The sequence below is a fragment of the Chelmon rostratus genome, chromosome 16, assembly GCF_017976325.1.
Source record: "Chelmon rostratus isolate fCheRos1 chromosome 16, fCheRos1.pri, whole genome shotgun sequence".
Lineage (NCBI taxonomy): Eukaryota > Metazoa > Chordata > Actinopteri > Chaetodontiformes > Chaetodontidae > Chelmon > Chelmon rostratus.
This window is the reverse complement of record NC_055673.1, coordinates 18,157,907-18,185,114: the sequence shown is the minus strand read 5'-3', so window position 1 is coordinate 18,185,114 and position 27,208 is coordinate 18,157,907. Positions and strand designations below refer to the sequence as shown.

Here is a 27,208-nt window from a genome sequence, read left to right as displayed (position 1 = left end):
GATACAGTACAGCTGTTTTGAAAGGGCAGCCATAAAATTGCACTAAACATGAGCAGAAATATGGAACATTTACTAAAGTGCCTAAACAACTATAAATACTCAAACCACTGTTTTCAGCAGTAATTTAAATAATGTAATTTTTATAAAGCAACACAACAAATTAAATCGTCTTGCATTTTATTTTGTCTGAATGTTAGAACTTTTTAATCAGATCAAGAAATTTGGCTTAGTTTTGCAGTGGCTGCTCTTTTCTTCTTGTAGTAAACAATGACCAGCCTATATAATGCATACAGAGGCACCGCCAGACTTGGAATTCCTGCCAAAAGAACGATCACCGCGTTGATCCATGAAGGATACGGTACTGATGCCATAGATGGGAACTTTTCCTGTAAACCACAAAACAGAATTTGTTGTCACTATATGCTGGAGCATCAATAACGTCTACATAACACTGTCGCATGCATCATGAATGTGTCTTCTTTGCAATGAGCCATGATTAGAAAAGCAAAGGCAACAAGTATGTGTGCTTACAGAGTTGGGATCCCAGACTAAATAGGTGAGCTCTTCTTGGGCTTGTGTCACCAGGTAGAAAACTAAAATAACCAGAACGATTAGAGGACTGATGAACCTCCATGAAACCTGCCAGAAGATGGAGGGCTTACGTCCGATCATGAACTCGAAATCCTTAGTGAACCTGCCAGACAAGAGTTTGATACCTAATCAGCAAAGTATCTCACTGGGGGCAACAATATATTTTTACAGCAGTGCCCTGGCCAAGATAGTACTACAATACAGTATAAAGATAGACCTCAATCATCTGTGAAGTTGCAGGCAGTCAAACCAACACAATGAGCTGAAAGACACTAAACGGTCCATAAAGAATAGGGGAACTGCAAAGTCGAGTGATAATTATCTGTGGGTTTTTCCACAAGGAGCGGCACCTTGTCATTTCATTAGACACACTCATTATTTCCATTGTTAATAAAAGAATACTGATTAGCGCAGCCGTAACTAAACACATAAAATGGTTACATAAGATCATTATCATTAATATCTAATAAAAAGGTCCCAGCCATGGACATTACATTTTCAGGTGCAGCTTGATGACTGCCTCTTAAGACATAAACTATATGATATTCTCCATTCTTTGAGAACAGGGTGCAGGTGTGTGGTAACATGCAGTAGGCTGTACAACATCATGCAATGCCATGTTAAGCAAATACATTAGCTGTATGCACTAACCTGTCTATGCCGTAGATGTAAACAACGGCTATCATCTCAAACAATCCAATGGTCAGAAGTGGAATAGATCCAGCAAAGTTGTCAAAGAGCGTTACCCAGTAAATCCCTGAATGCTGCGCAAACAGGAGGGAGATGACGAAGGCGATAAGACATGTTACTCCTGAAACACAGATGCACAGGAAGAGACATTCAGCTGGATTTGCAAAGCCAGTGTGTAGATGTTAGTGTAGAATTACAAAAACAGAATACCAGTTAGTGCTTCTTGGGGCCAGTTTTTAGGTAACACATTCAGGTCTTTCAGTGGGACCACCACTCCCTCAATGTTGCCAAACAGGGTTGAGAGTCCCAAGCAGAGAAGCATGATGAAAAAGAGGACAGACCAGATTGGAGAACCAGGCATCTTGGTGATGGCTTCTGTGAACACAATGAAGGCCAGACCTGTTCCCTCCACTCCCTGCACAAACACACACATTAGTTGTAATGCAGGAACGACTTAAAAGACAAAAAGTAACTTGGAAGTCAGTTATTCATCAATACAATCACCTCGCTGAGAAGTTTTTGCATGTCACAAGTTCTGAGGTCTAGTCCAGGAATAATATCAGGAGAGGAGATGTTGTAATGATTAAACGCTGCCTCATAGTTGTTCGGAGTGATGCTGTCTTCAGGAAGTTCAAATGCATTTAATAATTTCATGATGTTGCTAGAGAGAAAAAGACACAGATTAGTTGGTGGGGCAAGTCCTTTGTTTACATTGTGATTGCAGATTGCTCCTTTAAAATGGTCTTCAATAAACAAAGTAAAGTACAATATACTTTTACAGCTACTCTGCTCACCTGCTGATACAGTTGTCATATTTCTCTGTGGCCCTGAAGCCAATGATGGTGTAGGTGACGGTGGCAGCATAGATTGAGGTGAGGCCAGTTATAGCAGACAGGATCACAGCATCGTACATGCAGTTGTTGCTTGGAAAAAGAGAGAAAAAAGTAAAAGATTCAGGACATACCATGTGTGAGAATGCCCACAGTCTGTTTTGTCATTGAGGTGAGCTAAATAAGAAAGAACTGCGATGTGGTTAGAAAACACAACAAGGTTTTTGGTTGATGTCTCTTACTGAACAGGGTTGTAGCTCGAGAAGGAGATTAGGCCTCCCCACGCTAAGCTAAAGGCGTAAAAGACCTGGGCACCTGCGTCCAGCCAAGTAGTTGGTTTAATCAGCTCGTCCACCTGCAAGATCAAGCCATACAGTGTAAAGTGGTATTTAGTTATGAGATATTTATTTGACTTTTTTAACAATAGTAATTTGAAACATACGTCTGGTATGAAGAGGAACTTTATTCCACTCAGGGCGCCTTTAAGAGTCAGTCCACGGATCAGGAAGATGGCCAGCACTATGTAAGGCAAAATGGCTGTGACGTACACTGCCTGAGGTCATGGCAAGAAAAGAAAAACATGAAGAAATTGTGGTGATTCAGGAACTCGTATCGTTTGACTGACGGTTCAACACACCTTGCCTGAAGTGCTGATCCCTCGCATGTAGCAGATGCAGACGACTGCCCAGGCAGCCAGCAGGCAGACCACAATGGGCCAGTGGATGCCTCCAGAGTCAGCTATAGAGGTCGAGCTATTCAGAGTCACTCTGTAAAAAAAGTAATCCACAGTGGAGCTCCTCTTGCACTCTGATACAAATGCTGCAGAGGAAGGAAACAATGGTCTGTACAGGTTTTAACCATGAGTAGAGTTTAGCTGCTTAATGTGCTGAGTTTCTCAGTGCGTACGGTCATATACCTGTCCCATTCTCATTGAGAGGACACTGGGTCCAAGGCAGCGGGTCTTGAAAGGAATTGAAGAGATACCACATGATCCAGGCTATTAAGGTGTTGTAGTACAGTCCAATCAATAAGGAAACCAGCATGGAGGCTATACCTGAGTAGGACAGAATCATTAACTGATAGGGTTCCAGATATCCAACAATAGCTTTCTGGTGCCAAGTGTTCTTTTAGCCTCTGCTTTGGCCAAAGTGTTCTCGAGGCTATTTTACCCACCAATGCCAGTCAGATAAGGGCTGATGGCCGTCCACACTCCCACGCTGCCTTTCCTGAGACGCTGGCCGATGGCAAACTCCAGCAGCAGGAGAGGCATTCCCTCCAGCACCAGCAGGATCAAGTAGGGAATCAAAAAGGCACCTGAAGAATGTATCATCATTAGCACAATTATACATTTATATTCTTGCATTTATGTCAAACATAGGCTTTTTCAGCATCCCCAAAAAAGAAAATTCTTTAGCAGACAAATAAAGCTTTGTATGTTGATAATAATGTTTAATCTGGACTTTAAAGCTGTGCCACAGAGCCCCGCCTGTGAACAATGCATAATAATAATAATAACCTCCTGCTCTGCCTCCCTTTCTTTTTCGACTGAGTTTTCTCCTTGTAGTCCAAGTTGCAAGTTTAGTTGTGACAAATTGAGGCAATTGTGGCTCTAATGCTGCGTTCATTAAATATATTCCTGCTGTGGTTAACTTAATTGCAGTTTCCCATCTATAAATGCCTTCCATGTCAGCATCCAAGGTGAAAATCAAACACTGACAAACGTCAAAGTCCATAATTCAAAGTCATAAAAACAGAAATTTAATAGCTGTTGTTCTTTATTATACAATCTTAGTAATAGTACTCAGTATTTTTAAGGTCTACAAAACCATTTTTACAATCTTACAACAGTCTGATGATATTCGTTCTTAAGCCACATGTAGGAATCTTTCCCATTTCTACCATCCATGATGTGAACGTGACATGAGGGTTTGAACATCTAGTTGTTTTTTGTTTTAAACAGATTTAGCTGTTCTTTTAGCATTAGAAATCTGCTTCATCCTCTGTGGCTCAGTCTAAAGTAATTCGAACACAAATCGACACCAGTTTTGAAAAGGAACACAAGTACATTCACAAAGGACAGGTGATATTTTTGTTTTTTGAGAGTAGAAGATTCACACTTCATATGTGGCCTTTTAAAACTAGTTCTGCAGTCCTATCATATTTGGAAGATAAAAAAAATTCCATGACTGTATATAATAGATTGATTCTGGGTACCTCAACCAGACCGTAGCTTGTCAAACAATCATTCAAGAATTGACAATCCATGGATAGCTTAATCATAGATATGTTTCTACCCTTTATGTCTGAGCTTACCTCCTCCATGACTTTGGCACAAGTAAGGGAATCGCCACACATTGCCAATTCCAATACAGAAGCCCACACAGGTCAGGATGTACTGGGCTTTGTTGTCCCACTTGGGCCTGTCTCCGACCTCCTTCTCCATCCTCTCCAGATCCTCATAGGAAGGGATCCTGTCATCCAGTCCCGGGTTAGGAAATACCAGTCTCATGGCGACGCTACTGAAGAGGAGATGTTGCACTACTGTTCTTCGTAGTCCGAGTGAGGGCTTGGCATACACGCTCGGCAATCTTGAAACACGTTTATTATCTTTTACTTTATTGCTGTCCACAGATTAGCAAGTGCATACTTTGGACTTCTGTTTCTTTTTCTTTTTTTTTTAAAAGTTCTTTATTTAGATTATAGTTGACAACATTTCAGCAACTACAAAGAAATAGCCTTGCAGTTACAGACAAAACAACAAACAAAAGAATAGCCTGTCTTGAAACCCTTTCCTTCTCTTTATGTTTTGTATCAAGCTCTTTTAACTTTGTGTTTGTCTTCCTTTCCTTCTACATGCACAGAAGGATGGAATTTACCCCCGAACGACAGCTTTCAGTGCATCTCACGTGGGCCGGTCTTGCCACCTTCTTTCATTTGTGTTTTAAATTGTAAATTGTTTGGAATACTTGAGTTTAACCTCTTTGGTGCATTTCGGGGATCACTACTGATTTGCAACAAAACAACCAAAAAACGTGGAAAACAGTTGAATTTCCGTTGGTCCAGGCTGGTTGGGGCAGGTATTGATGGTAATTGTAATTCCATGCGATGCCATGTCATCCGTCGCCTCTACCTCTGATACAGGCGGGTGCAGTCCATATGGTGTTTTTTTTATAGGCTACAAGACATATCATGAGCGAAATAAGCATTCAACAACATGCCTGAGCATTTTCTGCCATGTAACTGCAGTGGACTAATTGCAGACAAGCACGGATTCAGACAGCAAGGGTTTCATATGTGAGCCAGAACCAATCCCATCAACTTGCAGGGAGGGGCTACGGTGAAACGAGGGGTATCGGAGGAGAAGCATTCCTTGTTTCACCTCTGTGAGCTGTTGTTGATAGTCCTCCCTGAAATCCCTGAGTTTGTTCAGTATGCGTCATAAGGTAGCATCACCTGCTCCATCCTCCTCACTCACCTAGTGGGTTGTGAGTCTACCATGCGGTGTCCATTCATTACTGTTTTCTGTCGTCATAGTCTTCCTACTTCTTGTAGCAACCCTGGTTCCCATCATGTACAAAATTATACACTTGGATGTTTTCTGAAATGTTCTCTGGGTTATTTTACTAAACCGTCAGGAGGGACCGTCTTAAGCATAATCCTGGAGTCCCTTCCACTCATTCATTAAATCTAATGAAATATATGCATTTGCTGTATACAATACATACACACGGTAGTTAGCATAGTCTCCTCACATCAAGAAGATCTTGAGATTGAATCTACCGGACCAGGGAGCAACCCACCTCTTACCTAATTTGAAACTCACATATGTGTTTGTCATAATGTTGTGACCCTGAGAATGATTATGGGGCAGATAACATTGAAGTCCAAATTTAAGTTCAAGATCCATTTGTCACATATACAACATATCTCTAAATTGTATTTGTGTGTGTGTATCTGTATGTGTGTTTATGTTTATTCTATTCTTATTTTTATTTTATATGCTTTCAGGGGCTCAATATACCCTTATCTTATCTGACCCATTACGTATTTTATTGATATCCCATGTGTGCAAAGTAATAGGTGACTACTATCTGTCCTGAGTGTAATACACCGGATGTTGTTTTGATCAACTATTTTTGTTTGTTGTCAGAATAGAAGTGTCAGCTTTTTATTATCTAAGAACAGTCTAGGAACAATATGAGGAAACCCTAACTCTAAACTCAGTAAAGTTATCCAGGCAAAATTATTTTTCACAGAGACAAAGAATATTTCAACAGCAAGGATGAACAGGCGTAAAACCTGGACGGATGGAAAACACTGTGCCGTCTTGTCTCTTAATTTAGAAATATCCAATACAACTAGACAGCATAATAACTAATAATTTGCACAAAACATGAGAAGAAATTTGAGCAGTTTATTGAAATGGATGAATAAAACATCAGTATTGTGCTTTAAGAACCTTTGCATGGATATAAATAGAGGAATCATTACAATTAAAAAATAATTGTAATTTTAACACAAAAAAATCCAACAAAACATTCATTTTGTTGTGTTCTGAAGTGTATGACTTTAAATATTTTGGCTCAGTTTCTTCAGGATATTTATTTCTTCTTGCAGCAAACATAGACCAGCCGTGATAATGCATACAGAGGCACTGTCAGACTGGGGATTCCTGCCAAAAGAAAGATGATCATGTTGATCCATGAAGGGTACATGACTGATGCCAGAGATGGGAACACTTCCTGTAAACCAAAAAATGATATGATTAGTGCATTTGCTAGGCAATTTGCTTAAGTGCATTGTATACTGTAATACGCTGCTCATTATATGTTGTACCACAGAGGAACATCATTGACCTAAAAATGTTAGCATGCCATATCATTTGTTTTATTTTTTTGTATTTTACAAAAAGAGAACATTAGGGAAAAGGGCAACATAAAGGAGGGATGCGAGGATAATATATTAGTTGATCACAGAGCTTGTGTGCTTACAGAGTTGGGATCCCAGACTAAATAGGTGAGCTCTTGTTGGGCTTGTGTCACCAGGTAGAAAACTAAAATAACCAGAACGATTAGAGGACTGATGAACCTCCATGAAACCTGCCAGAAGATGGAGGGCTTACGTCCGATCATGAACTCCAAGTCTTTATTGAACCTGCGATGCAAGAGCGTTTCAGTTAGTTTCAAACATTTTGAAATATGTCATGACAACATCCCTGTTAGACAGGACTCAAATAGGTCAACCAATCTCCATGAAGTGGTAGTGGTGTAAAGCAAACACAGAAGGACAATGTGTTGCTTGGATAAGCACTAACCTGTCTATGCCGTAGATGTAAACAACGGATATCATCTCAAACAAGCCAATGGTCAGAAGTGGAATAGATCCAGCAAAGTTGTCAAAGAGCGTTACCCAGTAAATCCCTGAATGCTGCGCAAACAGGAGGCAGATGAAGAAGGCGACAATACACGTTACTCCTGAAACACAGATGCACAGAAATAAGGAAGCTTGTGTTAAAACAACTAAAGACAAACACCAAAAATGTTTCATGTGGAGATGAGAAGCTGAGGAATTTACTGAGTTGATTTTTAAAATCAAGTTACCAGTCAATGCCTCATGGGGCCATTTTTTCGCCCTCAAGATCAATCAAGGAGCGTTCTCTGAAGGAGCGTTCTCTGAAGGAGGTCCAAGAACAAGCTCAGCTCCAGAACCTAGTGGAGTGCCACAAGTGGTGCCCAAAGCTCTTACTACATATATGAAAGATCCTCAAGGTGATACAAGGTGGAGTAGGGGAAAGGCCAGCAGTGGAGAGTTGCTGTGGCTGTCTGGAAGGAGGAGAACTCAAGTAACACTGAGCAGTTCAGAACCATCTCACTCATCAGTATTGTTGCCCACTGTCTGACAGAGTACCTCCTAACGAACTCCTACATGGACACGTCAGTGCAGAAGGGGGCGTCCCCGGCATATGTGGTTGCCTCAATCACACAGGAGCTGTCATGTAGCTTATCAGGGAGGCACATGAAGGTAGAGGAGACTTGGCAGTACTGTTGCTGGACCTTACAACACCTATGTGTCAGTACCCCACAAGCTGGTGGAAGTAGCACAGGAGCTGACTGTTAACTGGGAAGACTGCATGGAGGAGGCCTACAAGAGGAAGAGAGCCAAGTATGAGGACCTGGCTAGTGAGTGCTTGAAGTAGAGATGGTGGGCATGATGTGTTCCTCTTGAGGTGGCCTTCAGAGGCTTTGCAGATCAGTCTTTCTGCAGGGCCCTCAAGCTCCTTGGCATCACAGGACTGCACAGCAGGAAAACCATCAGAAAGATGTGTGTATTATACACATTACTTGAACACAAGCTAGGGCCTGATCAACCCTGACTGGGTTGTCTGGGCAAGGGTGCCTGATTGTTGAAAGACCCAAAACATGCAATGACTCCCGGTTACATCAGTATGATGTGTTGAAGTGCACCAGTAGATGTTTGTAACAACTCGAACAATTTAAAAAAGGTCCATTTAACTTTTTCAAAACCTTGAAATTAACTGTACTCACTCGCTGTAACAGCTGTCATATTTCTCTGTGGCCCTGAAGCCAATGATGGAGTAGGTGACTGTTGCAGCGTAGATTGAGGTGAGGCCAGTTACAGCAGACAGGATCACAGCATCATTCATGCAGTTGTTGCTTGGGAAATTATTAAAAGAACAAAGACAAACATTGACTTTGGTTGTGAGACTGTGAGTAATCAAAATCAGCAAAACAAGACTTAAACTGCAAATTAAGAAACACAAGAGGTTTTCTAAATGTCTCTTACTGAACAGGGTTGTAGCTTGAGAAGGAGATGAGGCCCCCCCATGCCAAACCAAAGGAATAAAAGACCTGGGCACCTGCATCCAGCCAAGTAGTTGGTTTCATCAACTCGTCCACCTGCAAGATCAAAGCATACTACAGTGTGATGTGGCTTTGAGCTACATAACTGGCTTTTTAAAAAATGTGTTTGTTTTTTAATAATTTCTCCCTGTGACTTTGAAACATACGTCTGGTGTGAAGAGGAACTTTATTCCACTCAGGGCGCCTTTAAGGGTCAGTCCTCGGATCAGGAAGATGGCCAGCACTATGTAAGGCAGAATGGCTGTGACGTACACTGCCTGAGGTCATGACAAGAAAAACAAGAATACTTGGTCATCAGAGAGTATTTGCTAACCCCCTCCCCAAAATGTCAGCTGTACTTATCTTAGCAACTGTAACTAAGCACAGTTGCCCCTCTGTCAAGATACAAATTTGTCCACAGCAGTGCATGTTGAAACATTAGCATGTCCAGCTAACTAGCTTGTACAGTAGTAACTGAGCTTTAAATTTAAAGACATGGAAACTTTGTACTATATTATTTTGTGGGATTATATGTTACTTAAAATAAAATCCCCCTCCAATCCGTTATGCTCTATATCCTTGTATCCTGACATAGTAGGATGTTCATCAAATGCATCACTTAGTCTGCAACCTAAAGTCTTTTCTTCTTGCAGTGTTAACAGTGAAACATATTTGTATGAGTCTGCTGAAAACAAAGGTTAGCTGCAGGTTTCACCCATCTCATGAAGCTAAGGTTGTCTGAATTGTCTTTCTAGTTACAGCTGATAAAATCTGCTAGTGACAGTGTCAACGGTTGCTGCCTAGAACTGATAATCCTGCTGTTATCTGCCTGTCTGAAAGCATGAACTGCTGTTTGGAAAATTACTATGAATTTTGAGTAGGCTAGTAAATCTGCTACTGTTACCATTGGAAATGTAATTTGCGACAGACATAGCCACAGAAATCATGGCTTAGCAAGCAGCCAATTGGCTGAAGTTTCAACACACCTTGCCTGAAGTTGTGATGCCCCTTATGCAGCACAAAGCGACGACTGTCCAGGCGGCTAGCAGGCAGACTGCTATGGGCCACTGGATTCCTCCAGAGTCTGCTATGGAGAGCGAACTATTCAGAGTCACTTTGTAAAAAAAGTAATCCACAGTGGAGCTCCGTTGACACTCTGGTACAAATCCTGCAGAGCCAAGAAACATTGGTCTGTTAAGGTTTAACCATGAGAAGGGTTTAGCTGCTTAATGTGCTGAGTTTCTTGTGCATATGGTCATATACCTGTCCTATTCTCATTGAGAGGACACTGGGTCCAAGGCAGCGGGTCTTGAAAGGAATTGAAGAGATACCACAGGATCCAGGCTATTAAGGTGTTGTAGTACAGTCCAACCAAAAATGACACCAGCATGGAGCCTATACCTGAGGGACAGCATCATCAACTGTGACGTCACACTCTCAGGAAGCCAGATAGTTGGTGATAAGTTATCACTACAATGTTTCTTTGGCTTTTTCCATAGCCTGTTTTACCCACCAATGCCGGTCAGATAAGGGCTGATGGCTCTCCACACTCCCACACTGCCTTTCCTGAGACGCTGGCCGATGGCAAACTCCAGCAGCAGGAGAGGCATTCCCTCCAGCACCAGCAGGATCAAGTAGGGAATCAAAAAGGCACCTGATGAATTTATGTGATAAGTGAGTTTAAGTGCCATGACAATAGAGTTATTCTCTCTTTGAGTGCAAAGTGAGTTTAGACTTTGTGAATGTTCACCATGAGCAGGTGGTCTATGTTGTATTGTGTCTTTCAGCTTTCTTCTTTTCTTAGGAGTTGTGGTAATTCCAGCACTGTTTGGCCATGTTCGTGGCATGGCTGTGAGGATGATGTTGTTGATCTATTCAGTTTGTCCAGTGCTTTACTTAATGACCAAAACTAACTAACATTCACATCAGTCTCAGCTGTATTTTGGGTTTATTTTTTTTAAAATTGCTAAACTAAACTCTGAATGTGATATATACTATACCCACTGAACATCAGATTATTCGCAAAGTTAGTTGCTCAGTCCAGATCAGAGTAGTCTCGAAGAAGCACTGGATCTATTAAATGTAGGACTGGGACATATACCACCGTTCACCTCACTGCATTTCAAGGCTTCGTACTGTGTAAATGGATTTCGGACAAAACACGTCTGACGAAGCGTTGTAGATGAAAGCATGTGGCCTGTGGGGATGTTGGCAGGATTGAAATATGGCATGTACTGTACATGGAAACATCATAAAAAAGAATATTGCTGATAACAGCAATTAATATCAGTTAGGTAATAACTAGTATTTACGTGAAGGTTACAGGCTTGTTGTTATCTAATCGTGCGATAGACAGTGTTTATGACTTTACTCATTCATGGATGTTTAAATACAATTTATTGAGGTTTTTATTATTATTATTATTATTATTATTATAAAAAATAAGATGCAATTTCAAAACACTTCGAGCAGACTGAGCTGTAATATTGGTGTTGTTTTGTATCCATATTTTCACCATCCTGTGGCTGATGACATGGACGGTGTTGGAACTGTAAAGCCTTGAAACCTCAAGTTAACAAGTCACAGATAAGCAAAACATTATAATCGAAATATGCATGACTTTGAAATCTGGCTCATACCTTGTGGCTCATTTGGCAGCATTTCAAAATAATACCAATGATCCATGAACGCAAACACACACACGGTGTGAATTCATAGCAATCTTAGTTTCATTCTTAGTTTCGACTTATAAAGATTACCCCATGTCCACCAGTAGCTCACATGTCTCGCCAGAGGTTAACCGTCACTTCAGAAGACATAATACTCTTGAGAATCATTAACATAACTCAATGGTGACTTCATAGTACTCTCTCGTAGCCATTAATGAGTGATATATTTAACCATTTTGCAGTTTAAATATTTGGCAGTGGTATTGCTGTTAACCCCTCATAGACCCACACTAACGCAGTGCAAAATGTCCCCTAGAGAAAATCATATATAAAAGGTATCATAAACTTCTGTAAGATCACAAAAAAATTGCTGCTGGGCACCTCCGCCACACTTGAATTTTTTCAGACACTCATTCAGCGACTTAAGCACAGATGTCCATTTGTCTTTTTTGCCTAAGCTTACCTCCTCCATGACTTTGACACAAGTAAGGAAATCGCCACACGTTACCAAGCCCAATGGCAAAGCCCACACATGTTAGAATGTACTGGGCTTTGTTGTCCCACTTGGGCCTTTCCCCAGTCTCCTCCTTCTCTATCCTCTCCAAATCTTCATGGCTCGGGATCCGGAGATCCAGCCCTGGGTTAGGAAGTACCAGTCTCATTACGACCACCAAGTGGTAGTGTCTACTCCAGCTGAAGCGTTTGTGTTAGTCTGTCATTGAACATCCACATAAACGTTTCCAATCTTTTAGTTTATCACTTGCTGTCCACAGATTAGCAAGTGCAGACTCTGTACTTTTGTCTTTACCTACCCATTCAGTCAGTGTAATAATTAAACGTAAACTGGTCAAAATTCCATCGCAGGCAAAGAAACAGATTTTAAACTTGAGGGAAAAAAGTGGTAATTTGGTGAAAAAAAAAAACAATTAAAATGTGCGCCTTGATGCAATTGTTGCCAGGCATAATCCTTAAAAGCACCAGTAATCTCATGGACATAATTTATTAATTTAACTTTACAGTCGCTCCCCACAATATGCCAAAAAGCTTAAGGGCATTCAATCGTTCGCAACTGGACTTTGTCAGTTTGTCTTAGTAGACGTTTCCCCTCTCATCCGAGCAGGCTTCATCAGTTCATGCGCACCAGACTAGATAGGACAGCTCTAGTTCAATGCAATGGTGTTATGTTCAAGTATTTATCTCCTGAGTGAGGCCAACCCCCAAAACCAAGAATAGTATCACTCTATTGTGAGGCAAACGATCCCCCCATTAAGGCGGGGTAGGGTGTAACCCTTGGGTGTCAACGACAGTCCTCTGCCTCGTTAGTGTCCCATTGTTGTCATTGGGAGGCTCCTTGAGCCATGTGTGAATGGCTTTGTTGTTTATTTTTAGAGGATAAATCTTTGAATTTCTTTGGGAGAGATGAAAGGACAGCATTGTATGTGGGAGATGGCTTCTCTTACTCCTCTTTCAAACCATCTGTCTTCTCTGTCCAGAATATGCTAATTTTTATCCTCAAAGGAGTGTGCTTCGTCCTTGAGGTGTCTAGACCTGAAGAGTTAGCCCTTCTGTGTTGTGCTATGCTTCTGCTCAGTGGCTGTTTGTTTTTCCCAATATAAGTCTGTGCATTCCTCACTGCACTGGACTGCATACACCAGATTGTTCTTCTGAGTGTGAGGTGGCCGGTCTTCACCAGCCTTTGTCTGAGAGTGTTCCCAGGTTTGAAATGTACCGGGATGTTGTGTTTGTTGAAGATTTGCCTGAGTTTCTCTGATACACCAGACACATATGGATATGCCAAAAACTTTATAAACAACACAAAAGTGAGCTAAATCGAATTATGGCATCATGTTATCAGTTTTTGTTTAAAAAATACACTCTTACAGTATGTCAAAAATGTAAACAATCAGCTCCTTGTCCTGTCCCGTTGTGTTTGTTGAGGGTTTGTTCACTGGTGTCATGTTGTTGTCAAGCACTTCCTGTTTTGTTGTGAAACCTAACTTCCCTCTCATTTCAGGCCCTTGACTTCCTGGTGTGTTTCCCGCCTGTCTGATTGTCTGCCCCGCACTGATTGTCTCCACCTGTTCCTTGTTACCTTGTGTATATATTGTCTGCGTTTCCCTTGTCCTGTGCCAGATTGTCTTGTATGATCCATGGTTCATGTCAGTCCTGTCTTGTTACCTTGCCTGTTTATCTCGTCCTTATGACTTAGAGTGTTTTGTTCCTTTTTGCCTTTTTTGAGATTATCCTGAGCATCTTTACTTATTTTTGTGAGAAGAGGCTGTTAAATCTAGTGGTTTAGGCCTCCACCTTCAGCACCCTCTAAACTTTCTACCCCATACCCGAACAAGGGTCTGTATCCAATCCCTACTTTCATCTTTGACTCTACCTCTTTACTTTCTACCCCCTACCCGAACCAGGGTTTGTATTCCCACACCCCGCTTTATTGGTGCAGTTGGTGAGAGGCAGGGGAAGATGATGGTAGAGCGGCAACTGGCAGTTACATGTGGCATCTAGGCCTTTGCTAGCATTGTAGCAGCTAACAATAACTAAAGCGGTGATAGTATGATAGTATCTTAGCAGTTAGTATTGGCATTTAGCAGTTAACATTAACAGTATAGGTGAATCTAGCTGTATTGTCTTCTTCTGTTCCTCGTAGCAGGTAGCGGTTAGTGTTTAGCATTAGCATTAGCTAAATGGTAGCATCAGAACTGTATTGTCTTCTTCTGTTCTTCTTAGCGGTTAGCATTAGCATTAGCATAGCTAAATGGTAGCATCGGTACTGGCCACTACCTGGAGCATCTCCTAAACAGGCCTGGGTCTGTTGAACGTGCCAGTGCAGATTAGGGGTCCAAGGTTCTTCACTGAGAATTAATCCTCTTTTTGAGCACAAGTATCTTGTGTTTAAATTAACTTTGATGACAGTACACCTTTTGTTGCATTCTTCTAAGAGTCTTGCATTTGAGTCCTATCACCTTGTGCCTGAGCACTCTGAAACTCCTGTATTGAAGATTATTTGGAAAATATTGAAATAAAACATTATTTTTGTATACCAGACAGGCATATCGTCAATTTACAATATTGAAAGAATAGTTTAACATTTTTGGAAAGGGACTTAGATGAGATTGATGCCTCTCTCATATATGTGTACTAAATAAGACTAGTTACAGCCAACAGCCAATTAGCTTGGCATAAACAGTAGAAAAAGGGAAAACAGCACACAAATCTGTTTTTATTCAGATGAAACAAATGAGATACATGTTAAAAAGTGAGCTTTAGAGGTGCTGGTCTGCAGATTATTTACGTTTGAACACTGCCAGGCTAGCTGTCTTGCTTTGTTTCCAGTCTTTATGATTAACAAAGCTAACTAGCTGCTGCTTGTAGCTTCATATTTCAGACAGACATAAGACTGCTATCAGTTTTCTCATTTAATTCTCAGCAAGAACGCAAATTTGTCCAACTATTCCTTTATTGTACAACATAGGCTTACATGTGAAATATGACACAAGAGGCAACTAATATTACAACAGTAAAAAAAAGCAATAACAATTACTCTCTTCTCCAAAACTACATTATTTTACAGAAAATACTGCCAAATTTACTATCTTTTTAGTAGTCATTAGTGTACTCTTCTATTATTGTACAAAGCATTAGGAAGAAAAGGGCATAAGCATAATATACAAACAACAATAAAACAGGTCTACTTTTTTATTATTAAATATTCAAAGTAAAGATATCTAAAACTCCATTTTGTCACTCATTTGTATTTTGGCAGAGACCGTGTCCACTGTGCTGTCACTGTAACCCTTCTTCTTGCAGAATTTCGTCTGGATGAATTTGAAGAGGGCGACTGCTGGGATGGCTAAACTGGGAATTCCAGCCAGGATGAAGATGATGACGTAGATCCAGGACGGATACGGCCGTGCTTCCAGGGTGGGGAAGCTCTCCTGTGGCCAGAGTCAAGGAAAATGTTACAATTTTTGATACGCAAGAGATCTAAAATGACAAAGGTTCGTTTTATAACCGTCATTAATGACAAGAAAAATCATTCAGTGGTGAATTGGTGAATCTCTCATAGTGATTTTTAACCACCAATAAGATATCAAGTCAAGTCGAATCAAATTTTATTTCTATATTTTGAAATCACTATTTGCCTCAGGGGGCTTTACTGCCAGGAATCACTTCTAAAAGGGTCTTTCGGCTACTGTGATCAGCACACTTACCGCCTCCTGGTCCCAGACCAAGTAGGTGAGACTCTTGGTGACTTGGGTTACAAAGTAGAAAATCAGGATGACGATCATAATGAGTGGACTAACCACCCTCCAGGTCACCTGCCAGAAAATATTGGGCTTGTGGCCAATCATAAACTCAATATCCTTGTTAAACCTGTTTGGAAGCAATAGAGAGACATAATGTCAGCAGAGTGTGTATGAAAGCATCCATAAAAGACGACCTTGTGCTTTTATTAGCTACAGTAAATAAAGCAGCCTCTGTGGCTTGGTTTGTACTCAACACGTTTGTGCTGCACTGAACTTGAAGGGAATGAAACGAATTTGTTAATCTGAACCCTGACTTTGTGTAAGGGTTTATCTGTTTTGCACATTTTGTAACTTCTAAGTAACATTTTACTGCTTTCATTAATGCCATTATTGAGACTCTGAGCAAAAGATTTTCCACTCTCCTCACCATCGTCTTGTTACATCACAAGATGGTCAAGTTGTACAGTACGTTGTATTTCTTTATCTCATCTATGATGACGGACAGACTCTGCTCCAAGGTCAGAATACAATGCTCCGTTATTTCCTGCTTTGCCCCCAGCAACTGCCCCTCCCACAGGCGTCTATGAGAATAAAAGGAGTGTGCAGGCATGCTGGCGACTATGTGACGCCGCACAACACTGCTTTGATCTAAATGCTAGTGTCAGCATGCTGATAGCTCTTACAGCACAGTACTGACATGCTGATGTTTAGCAGGTTTAATATTTACCATGTTTGTGTGTGAACATTTCCCTTTAAGCACGAAACACAGCACAGCGCAGCTAAGAAGCCATTACCATGGTTACTCTGCACCAGTAATCACTTCCCTGGATTTACTCACCTATCTATGCCATAGATGTAGACAACAGAGAACATTTCACAGAATCCGATGACCAGAAGCGGGATAGAGCCCGCAAAGTTGTCAAAAAGAGCTAGCCAGTAGTTTCCAGAGCGCAGGGAAAATATGAGCCCAAAAGCTAAAGATATTAGGCAGGTCAGAGCTGGAAAAACAAAAGAAAAAAGAGGTTACTCTCATATATCCAGGGGAAGTATTTCTAAATACAAAAGTATTTTGTATTAAGCAGGAAATTCTGAAAATTACCACTGAAAATTTCCTTTGGCCAGGTTCGGGGCAACACTCTGAGGTCCTGCAAAGGAACCACCACTCCCTCGATGTTGCCAAACATAGTCGAGAGGCCGAGGCAGAAGAGCATGACGAAGAAGAGGACAGCCCAAAGAGGAGAAACAGGCATTTTGATGATGGCTTCTGTGAACACGATGAAGGCCAGACCTGTTCCCTCCACGCCCTGAAGGAGTATACACCAGATAATAACACCTAAATATCACAAGCTAAGTTGTTAATGATAAATGAATTGACAACAGTGGTAAAACGTCTGTTAGCTATTGACCTGGCTGAGGAAAGACTGCATGTCACAGGTCTGTAGTTGCAATCCTTGGATGATTGCTGGAGCTGTCTGGTTGAGTAGGGTCAGAGATTCCTGATAGTTGCTTTCTGTGATGTTGTTTTCAGCATAGTTGAAGGCGTTCATCAGCTTCAAGATGTTGCTGCAAAAAAAAAAAAAAAAAAAAGCATATTGAGATGAGTTCAGTCTGATAGCACTGAATCCCAGTTACTTTGCTTTTTCAGGCATCTTTGCAATTTAAAACTCACTCTCCCATGCAGTCGTCAAATTTCTCAGTGGCCCTGAAGCCGATGATGGAGTAGATAACCGTTGCGGAGTACACTGAGGTGCAGCCATTGATAATGGAGATGAGTACAGCATCCTGCTCACAGTTGTTGCTGGAAGGAAATTATGATCACGTGAGGAGAACTTCTCAAAAGAAGGTTAATTGCATGACTGTGCAGTTTAGGCAGGTACTCACTGAACTGAGTTGTAACTGGAGAAAGAGATAAGACCTCCAAAAGCCAAGGAGAAAGAGTAGAATACTTGAGCACCCGCATCCAACCAGGTCGATGGATTCATTAACTCATTCACCTAAAAAATTAAATGGAATTTAGGACATGTTAACAGTAAACTCAGCTGAGATTCCTATGCAAACTACTTCCTCTCAAAGGTGACGGTAGACACGATATCTTACTGTCCCAGGTATTGTTAATCATTAATATAGCAACTTATTGGATACCGGGATTAGAATTGAGTTTTTCAGGTCTGATCTTCCAGCTCACACAACAAAACCAGGAGACAAGAAAAAATATTGTGTGAGAATCATGAAAAACAAGACTTATTTACATAGACTACATTGGTTTTAAAGTTATTTAAATAATACTCAGACTTCTCAATGTCTGAAATGTTTGGACCATGAGTGAAAATGTAGACGTTTTATTCATTCACTTTCATCTTTTTATCAGTCACATGCTGAAAATGTATCTCAAACACTTCAATAAAGCATATTTTCCATAATGTTGAACTATTCCTTCAATAAGTTTGCATGATGTTAATTGAACTGACACATGTTGGTTGATGTACTACATCAGTCCTTACATCTGGTGTGAAGAGGAACTTAATTCCCTCTACGGATCCTTTCAGAGTCAGTCCTCTGATGAGGAAGATAGTGAGGACCAGATACGGCAGAGTGGAGGTGATGTAGACAGCCTGAGAAACAACAGAATGATAAAATGATCCAAAGATTTACATTTTAACAAAGATTAAGGTCACATTAGATTACTAATTAAGGCGTGATGTCACTTTCAGACCTTTCCAGTAGTCTCGATCCCCCGGATGCAGCAAACATAGAGCAGCGTCCAGGCAGCTATGAGGGCTAGCACTATCCACCACTGCAGGCCTCCAGCCTCATCGATAGCTGTCGAAGTGTTCAGGGTCTCTCTGTACCAGAAGTAGTCGACGGTGCTGCTCCGAGCACATTCCTCCACTAGACCTGCAAAGGATGGATAAAGAGACAGCGAAAGGCAAACTCACGATCATATAGTTAAGAGCAGGGTGTCAGAAATGTTACCACAGACTGTACAGATGTCTGTACAACAGGTTTAGGCATACCTGTCCTGTTAGCGTTGAGAGGACACTGGCTCCAAGGCAGAGGGTCCTGGAAGGAGTTGAAGAGATACCACATGATCCAGGCCATGATGGTGTTGTAGTACATGCCCACCAAAAATGACACAAGCAAGGACGCAATACCTGTAACAAAATGAAACAGCTAGTGTCGTGGTGACGCTTTTTTAAACAAGACTGCGTGCCGATAGCAGTGATAGCGGGTCTGTGAGTCTGCTGAATTCAGCAAACTAGCATTCTCACAATGGCAACTCTAGCATGCTGAGGCTCAGCAGTTATGCTACAGTATAGCTGAGACTGAGGTGAAATTCTAACCTGAAGATGGCGCTAGATGAAAAGTTGAGGGATCATCGACATTAGCACAGTTCATCCAGTGGGGGGCATGTTTGTACCAAAGTCGATGGCAACCCAACGAACAGTTTTTGAAACACATGACCACGAAATTGAACTTCATGGTGACACTTGAAGAGAAGTCAAGGGATCAGCAAAGTCAGTCAGATTCAAACATCTGGCGACTTTTACTGTGAATGTGGTAATCCATCGAATAATTTTTTTATATTTTTCAGTTAGGACCAAAGTGGTGGAATAACAGAATGACCCACAGGCGGACGTTTTTGCTAACCCTGGAGCCATATGTCACTAGCATGGCTTAGACATGATACACAACCTAATGTGCATGCTTTTTTGTTTTGTTTTTTTTTGTTTTTTTTACCCACCAACTCCTGTCAGACATGGATTAATCGATCTCCACACTCCCACGCTGCCTCTCCTCAGGCGCTGACCAATGGCAAACTCCAGGTGCAGCAGAGGGATTCCCTCCAGCACCAGCAGGATGAGGAATGGGATCATAAACGCTCCTAGAGGTACACATTATCACGACGAGTTATACAATGTTGGGAGTGATTCACTATGAACAGCACTTACATAAAGGTGAGTAAATATTTAGCAGTGGGCCTCATTCACAAAACTGTTGCCATAAACACACCCAGAGACGAGACTATAAACAGCGTTGTACATGTTTTATTGCCTACATTAGGTACAAATGAATCCATCCAAAGCAAAGGAAAATAAGGTAATTCCAGTAGTTACAATATGTGCCAGTTGATATTATCTTGGTGGACTATTTTGTAGACAATCAGTAATAAATTTTGCACTTTTAAGGTCTTTGTCTAAGAAAAACAGCATGTTTAAGCTTGTTAGAGAGCAAAATTATCTCAGGAGAGAACCAGTGCTAAGATTGTCTGACTGTGTGCTGCTTCAAAAACTGTATTGCTGCAGTTGGTTAACATCACACAGAGTTTTGCCAAATTTGAGTAACCCGCAATTTTATGTTTATCTCATAGAGTTTTCTATTAAGAAAAACAGTTGTGATGAATCAATCCCTTTAAATGCTTCAGTTTTGGCGTTACAGTACAATCCACTGTAACTCTGGATGTTATGTGCAAGGTTTAATTTTGACTACAAGTCGACTGAGTTTTGGAAAACCCCTCCTCACTTACTGAAAGTGGGTAAAGACACATTTAGATCATTTTAATAGTTCATGAACACTGCTCATTTTCTGGCAACTCTTTTGTTTTTATGTCTAGCTCTCATCCCAGCTTACCTCCTCCATGGCTTTGACAAAGGTAAGGGAACCTCCAGACGTTGCCAAGTCCCACACAGAAGCCCACACAGGTGAGCAGATACTGGGCTTTGTTGTCCCATTTGGGTCTGTCCCCCGCCTCCTCCTTCTCCATCTTCTCCAGCTCCCCGTGAGTAGGGATCCGGCCATCCAGTCCTGGGTTTGGTACCTTCAGCTTCATGGTGGCTTCTTGTAAACTTCACTGAACAAACCGGAAAATACAGCCGTTGAGGCTCCCTTTGCTAACCAGTTGTTTGTTTTGCTACTTTCCTGCAAAGCTGGAGAAAGGGGCTGCGTCCTTTCTCACACAACCTCCGCAGTGGACTGTCTCTCTCCGAGTCCTTTGACGCTACTGTGTATCCTCGGAAGGGACACTGAGGTATTTACTATGACCTATGGCATCTAAACTGCACTTATCAGTAGCTCATTACATTCTGTGTTGTATTATGTAATGTCAGCAAGTTTGAAAGATCCAACCTCATTGATAATGGTTAATACATCACAGGCGGTGTCATTGCCAACCCCTTTCCCGGAAGACAATTGTTTGGTATTCATGAGTTTGTGAGGGAAAAGTCATGTGATGGAAACAAATCAGAGGCCTTTATTTATGTGTTGGTTGTTTACTCATTATATCGCTCACAAAACTGTGAGACTTTCTGTGATAATAACTGAAGTTTTTGTGTCGGCTTGTTTGACAAGAAGGCACACTCTCCAGTCAGAGGCAACATGTTTTCCATCAGAGCTTATCTGTCAGTCAGTTTATCTGACCACACCTTTCCAGTCCTTGAGAAATCAGACTATTGTTATTTATTTATTTTTTTGTGTGCATGCATATCATTTCAGTCTGTAAAGGCACATTTTGGGCCATGTTCTCTCAAACTTGAAATTCAAACATTTAGCCGTGCTTTGGATGATGTTTAGAGCAATCATCTTTCTATTCTTTTTTTTACATGTCTTTTTTTTTGCAGTGTAACTGTTAAGCAATTCAGAGTGCACAGCTTATAAACCTTATCAGTGTTCCTTTCTAATGCAATTATTAACCAAAGACATTGAGGCGTCAGCATTTACAGAGCCGTGTATATTGACTGGACATACATAGAAGTCATATCTAGGGTTATTTTAAGGATGTGCATAAAGATATCTGTGTGTATGCACAGTATCTGCACTCCTGTTGAGTCATATGTGTTTAGGTGAGAAATCAGGAAATGAATCGCAGGTTCTTTCAGGTATTTCTTTAGTTTCTTTTTAACATGAAAATCAACAGGTGTGATTTATCATAAAATACTTTGACTTATACTATATTAACTTTGTCCCTGGATTAAATGTTGACACACAATATACATTTCAAATTGATTGATTGATTGAACAGATTTAATGAAACTACATTTCCCTTCCTAAATGAGCATCTGTCCCTGGGGGGTCAGTGTCACATCCACCCTTCAGAATAAAAGTCAGGAAGTTCTTCGAGGGTGTATATCAGGCATCTCAAACCGGTTCCATAAAGGGCCGTGTGGCTGCAAGTTTTCATTCCAACCAAGGAGGAACACACCAGGCTGGAATCAATTAATCAGCTGATCTCAGTCTTCAGCTGATAACTAAGTGATCCCTTGATGTTGATTGGTTGGCCTGATGTGCTCCTCCTGGGTTGGAATGAAAACCTGCAGCCACGCGGCCCTTTATGGAACCGATTTGAGATGCCTGGTGTATATGCTTCATCACCCCGAATGGTCACGAGACAGTGGAGCACATGGTTAAAGTGGCTGTTATCAACGACAAGCAGCGGCTTTCAGTGAAAAAGCTCGGTGAAGACCCACTGTACCTACACTACCCAAAAACCTTCACACAAACAAAAGGGAGTGATCTGAGCTATCACTACCGTGCATGACTCTGCATGTGGAGATGCCGCATGGCTGAAAGTTCATTCTGCTATCAGGAATTGTTTCAGATAGCAGAGATCTGAATCAGCTGATATGAAGAAAACATCAGTCACATATCAAACTCTGATCCTCATGAATAAACATTTGACATTCTGCAGGAACAGTTGGGTCATTTTGACTTGCGGCGTGTGTGGATTCAGGGTTAAAATAGTCCACATCAACCGCAGATCACGAACTTCTACACTGAACCTCTCAGTAGTAACAGGAGCTAAATGTTTACCACTCCAGATTAGTATATACTTCTGAACAGCAGCCCAGCAGTCGGGAAATGTGGAAGGTTTTAATCTTATCTCAGTGCTGTTCTGAGGGTTCACAGCAAGTTCAAGATATAAAGTTACTTTGTTCCTTTAGCCATATTCAGTCTCAAATGTACGTGGTGCTCTGTACTGTGACAACTTTGATTCTTCAAAATGTTCACTTTTCAAAAACTAAAAAGCTGCCTTGTTCGTAGCTTAACCATCATATGTGTTCAGTTCTAAAGAATAATGTACATAAATGTAGTTTGCCTTAATGCTGTTTGCTTTAGCTGAAATACAAGAGAAGAGTACTCATTAGAAAGCGTGTCTGTGTAGAGATCTGTACTCTGCTCTTCCTTTTTCGATTTCGTGCTCCTGCGTTTTCTCGTCCTTCTGTCTCTTGTCTGTCTCTCCTCAGTCTGTCTAGTTGAGTGGCATCACTCCAGGGCGCGGCCGACAGGTCGGGCCAGCCTCCTCTCTGATTTGTTGATTTAGCACAGGTGTGCTCAGTCGTACAATTAAGGCCGCATGGCTACGCAGTATTTAAAACCAGCAGAATCAGCCACTGACCTGTTCCTGTGTTTTGTGCTCAGGTGAGTCCACCCGCTCTCCTTGTTAGATCTTGTGTGGGGATCCTGCTACTGCAGCCCTCATCTGGACCCGGTCTGTCAGGAACCTCAGTGGAAACCTCAGATCACCCCAACTGTGGATCTTGTATGGACTCTGTCTGCTCTGCCTGGGACTGGGATCTTGAAGTACTTGGACTTTGCACCATCTGTTCATCTTTTGGTTTTCTTGCTGAACATTCATTAAATATTGTTTTACTTACCCCTGTCTCCTCTGAGTTTGGCATTAGATTCTGTTAAACCCCCTAAGTCATAGCAGTCTGTGTGGATTTTCTGGTTGGTGAGTTTGGCTCTCAGAGTGGTACTATTTACCTGCTCTGCCATTGCGGGTAATGATATTCATGTTTTTTTTTCCAGGCCTGATATGGATTGTTGGTTATCAAGGAGACCAATAACTGATATTTGTGATAAAATGGAAATCTTAGTGTCAACTTAAAATAACCAGTGGTGGAATGTAAGTACTGTCTTTAAATACAATTTTGTGGTACTTGAGTATTTCCATTTTCTGCTGATTTTCACTCAGTGAATTTGATTTGATGATTTTTGTATTAATCATTAAAGCTACCCAGCTTTATAAAGTAGTTAATGAGCCCCACCTTTACCAGGTGTGATGAATACATCAATTATTCATTAATGTAACATTATTCTAAAATAAGCTATTCTGTGCTTTTTATTTTTTGTACTTTAATTTATTTTGATACGAACACTTGTGCACTTTTACTGAAGACCTTGAATTCAGGACTTTTGCACTCTATTGCTTGTTTTAGTCAAGTAAAACATCTTTTCACCACTGAAAATAACACACTTTAAATGTAACTCCTGAGCTGTTATGTTAAGGAAAGGCTTGTAAATGATATGTTTTGCCCTGAGGTGGTTAAGTTGTGAGAACGCCGCTGTTGGACAGTGTCAACATGGATGCCAAAACACTCCATGGTTGGTATCTCCTCATTGTTTGACTTTGTCCTATTTCTCAGACATACAAAGTAATGAAGAGAAACCTGCGCGTTAGTAAGAGGTGCAGAACAGTGTCATAGTTTTGCTGTAGATGGCATTTTGATGATTTACTTCATGGATTGAAAGTAACAGTGCCGCTTGTGCCTCTCATAGTCAAGAGGTGAAGTTCAAGGAATCTGCAAAAGCACATCTTGTACGGACTACAAAGACAGTTTCCCAGCAGTTAATGTTTCTCCACTCTGTCACATTGGTCTTTTAAATCATATCACCAGTGTATGTTTTGGCCTATTCCACATCTCTGTTGCTAAATGGAACATGAAAGAAAAAACTTTCCAGCTCAAATTGCTGTTTGCAGTCATTTAATGGCTCAGTGGTTCTTTGCACTCAAATGGACATTTTACCTTCATACAACGATGTCCATTCACCTGTATGAGGTAATATTTAACCTAAATCACTTTAAGTGCCTGTATTACTGTTGGTTCACAATAATGCATCGTAGTTTTATAGTGCCACTTCGGATGGTTGAGTTTTGTTTACTCAGTACATATTTCTCAAGGTTTTAGGTATTTGTTTGTTTTTAACAAAATATATACACCGAACCAAAGAAGTTGACACATTAGCAACAAAATGCATTCATTCAGTTTACATTTCATTGGTAATCAACCCTTAAGACATACAAACATATCACCAGACAAAATGTCATATTTAGAATCTGCATTTCATTTTCAGCTGAACAATGCTCAGTAATTATGACTTAATTCATTTTCATTTAAAGACACTCATGCATTATAATGGCTTACTTGCAAACACAATACATGACATCTAATAGTCATGAACCCATGTGCAATTTTACAGTATCAGTCATTTCACTCTTGGTCATCCCTCATTTACCTGATTAGGTTCACCTGATCACTCCTTATTTAAAGACTGCACTCCCTCTCAGTCACTCTCCTCCAGCTGATTGAAACACTAAGGCCTTGTGCGGTACGTGTTTTTTTTTATATATATAAAATATGAAAGAAAGCCCATGTAGTGCTTTGAATTATATGTTTACATTCATTTCCTATTTGCTCCCAAGTCTGTTTCACACCACTGGGGTTGTAGCTGAAAGAATAAGGCTGAAAAATACCATAAGAAAACATCTAAACAACACATTCGTTTAATGGAATACACAAATGTAATAATAGTTGGATCTATTCATGCCCTAATAATGGGGAACTGATGTTATAAGCCTATTAATTTACGTATTCACACAGCCAGGGATTTTTTTACGGGCTGTCCTTGTGTCTGGCAGCTGCAACTGTGTTGCTCTTAGCCTGGATTATACGTTTAACTTCATATTTGTCTAAAAGTTTGCTATTCATTTGTAAACTATGTCGCTCTGCTGCCAGTGGACTTGTCCATGTCTGCGATTGGTCGTGTGCTGCAGACACCACCCCTTTTATGTGAAAGCCAGCTGTTGGCCTGTGGATGGAGGCGGCTAATCTGAGGCGAATAAAAAAGTTATGAGCCCCCTGACTATGTTTGATCATTCTGAAACTTGTACCATGTAACCTTTACCTGACTGAACCTGAGCCTGATTGCTCACCAAGGGATCTTAAATGTAGCAGAAAGGTTCATGGAATGTGTGTGATCAAAAAGGTTTGTTCAGCTTTCACCATCGCAAAAAAAAAAGTCACAGTCACGTTCTGTCAGGTCTTATCCTGTGGTGATGTTAACATAGAAGGTCAAGTGTTGATGTGTAGCAGTGCTTGCAGAGAATTTGCTTATTGGTAACAGTCAGAGGAGCCAAGGCTTAAAAGAGTAACAATACTGTAAGAGATCTATGTATCATTCCTCTTTGTCAGAGTGGAAATGCAAAATTTGCCATGGCAATGTGGGAGTTCATCTGGGATGCACAACTGAGGAAAGTATCCTCAGTGCTCTTTCTGCACAGGCTGAATCTGAACAAGGGATTCAAAATCACCTGAAATGCAAGAGTAAGTCAAATACAGACACTACATGATGAATTGGAAAAATAAGGCAAAATTAAGGTTAAAAGCAAAATAGGCTGGGAAATATTTATTGTTCACAGCAAGTTCAAGATATAAAGTTACTTTGTTCCTTTAGCCGTATTCAGTCTCAAAGGTACGTGGTGCTCTGTACGGTGACAACTTTGATTCTTCAAAATGTTCACTTTTCAAAAACTAAAAAGCTGCCTTGTTCGTAGCTTAACCATCTGGGATGCACAAGTGAGGAAAGTATCCTCAGTGCTCTTTCTGCACAGGCTGAATCTGAACAAGGGATTCAAAATCACCTGAAATGCAAGAGTAAGTCAAATACAGACACTACAAGATGAATTGGAAAAATAAGGGAAAATTAAAGTTAAAAGCAAAATAGGCTGGGAAATATTTATTATGTGGAAAGGTTAGCAGGAGACAAGAAACAGCAAAGCACCCGCCCATATCATCGACAGCTCTCTCACTGATTGCGGTGAGATATGATATATGCTGAACAAGGAGGGGCTGCAGTTGTTGAGGTCCTGTGGTGCACCACAGGCACATGATACTGTTGGCATCGTGGACACTTTGTTTTGTTGTGATACTGTGAGTTTCATGGACACTAAGTTTTGTTTTGATACTGTGAGTAACATGGACATGTAGAGAAGGCCTGTGAGAGCCTGTTCATGTCTGGTATTAACATGCGTCCTGGGTGGTCAGGAGTAGACTAGACTGCTCTAAGTACAGGTGCGAATGCACCCAGATGGTTGTGGACTTCAGAAAGAGCACAGCCCCAACCACCCCCATGACTCAATGTGACCCCAGTTGACACTGTTGAGTCCTTCCAGCTCCTGGGCACCATTCCAGGGCCTCAAATGGGAAGTGGACATCAGCAAAGATGAATAACTATCTTGCAATTTCCAAAATCATCAA

At 41.0% G+C, this 27,208-nt stretch overlaps 3 protein-coding genes across 3 annotated transcripts; all 3 read right to left on the bottom strand.

Annotated features, from left to right (window-relative positions):
- Positions 1–212: 212 nt before the first annotated feature.
- Positions 213–4,623, bottom strand: LOC121620051 (sodium-dependent neutral amino acid transporter B(0)AT1-like). Its single transcript, XM_041955989.1, has 12 exons — positions 4,425–4,623; positions 3,285–3,425; positions 3,028–3,165; positions 2,749–2,930; positions 2,554–2,664; positions 2,354–2,466; positions 2,076–2,204; positions 1,786–1,942; positions 1,492–1,696; positions 1,243–1,402; positions 532–694; positions 213–386 (listed from the first exon to the last, which is right to left on the bottom strand). The coding sequence occupies exons 1-12, from the start codon at positions 4,618–4,620 to the stop codon at positions 213–215; spliced, it is 1,869 nt and encodes a 622-aa protein (XP_041811923.1). The 5' UTR covers positions 4,621–4,623.
- Positions 4,624–6,712: 2,089 nt separating this feature from the next.
- On the bottom strand, positions 6,713–12,302 carry LOC121620050 (sodium-dependent neutral amino acid transporter B(0)AT1-like). The gene is made up of 12 exons (XM_041955988.1): positions 12,104–12,302; positions 10,485–10,625; positions 10,235–10,372; positions 9,958–10,139; positions 9,139–9,249; positions 8,916–9,028; positions 8,657–8,785; positions 8,037–8,174; positions 7,712–7,743; positions 7,426–7,585; positions 7,103–7,265; positions 6,713–6,853 (listed from the first exon to the last, which is right to left on the bottom strand). Exons 1-12 carry the CDS (start codon positions 12,300–12,302, stop codon positions 6,713–6,715), a joined length of 1,647 nt encoding a protein of 548 aa, XP_041811922.1.
- Positions 12,303–15,374: 3,072 nt separating this feature from the next.
- LOC121619339 (sodium-dependent neutral amino acid transporter B(0)AT1-like) lies at positions 15,375–20,724 on the bottom strand. Its single transcript, XM_041954971.1, has 12 exons — positions 20,526–20,724; positions 19,639–19,779; positions 18,911–19,048; positions 18,610–18,791; positions 18,398–18,508; positions 17,778–17,890; positions 17,566–17,694; positions 17,303–17,459; positions 16,996–17,200; positions 16,735–16,894; positions 15,861–16,023; positions 15,375–15,584 (listed from the first exon to the last, which is right to left on the bottom strand). Exons 1-12 carry the CDS (start codon positions 20,722–20,724, stop codon positions 15,375–15,377), a joined length of 1,908 nt encoding a protein of 635 aa, XP_041810905.1.
- Positions 20,725–27,208: the final 6,484 nt, after the last annotated feature.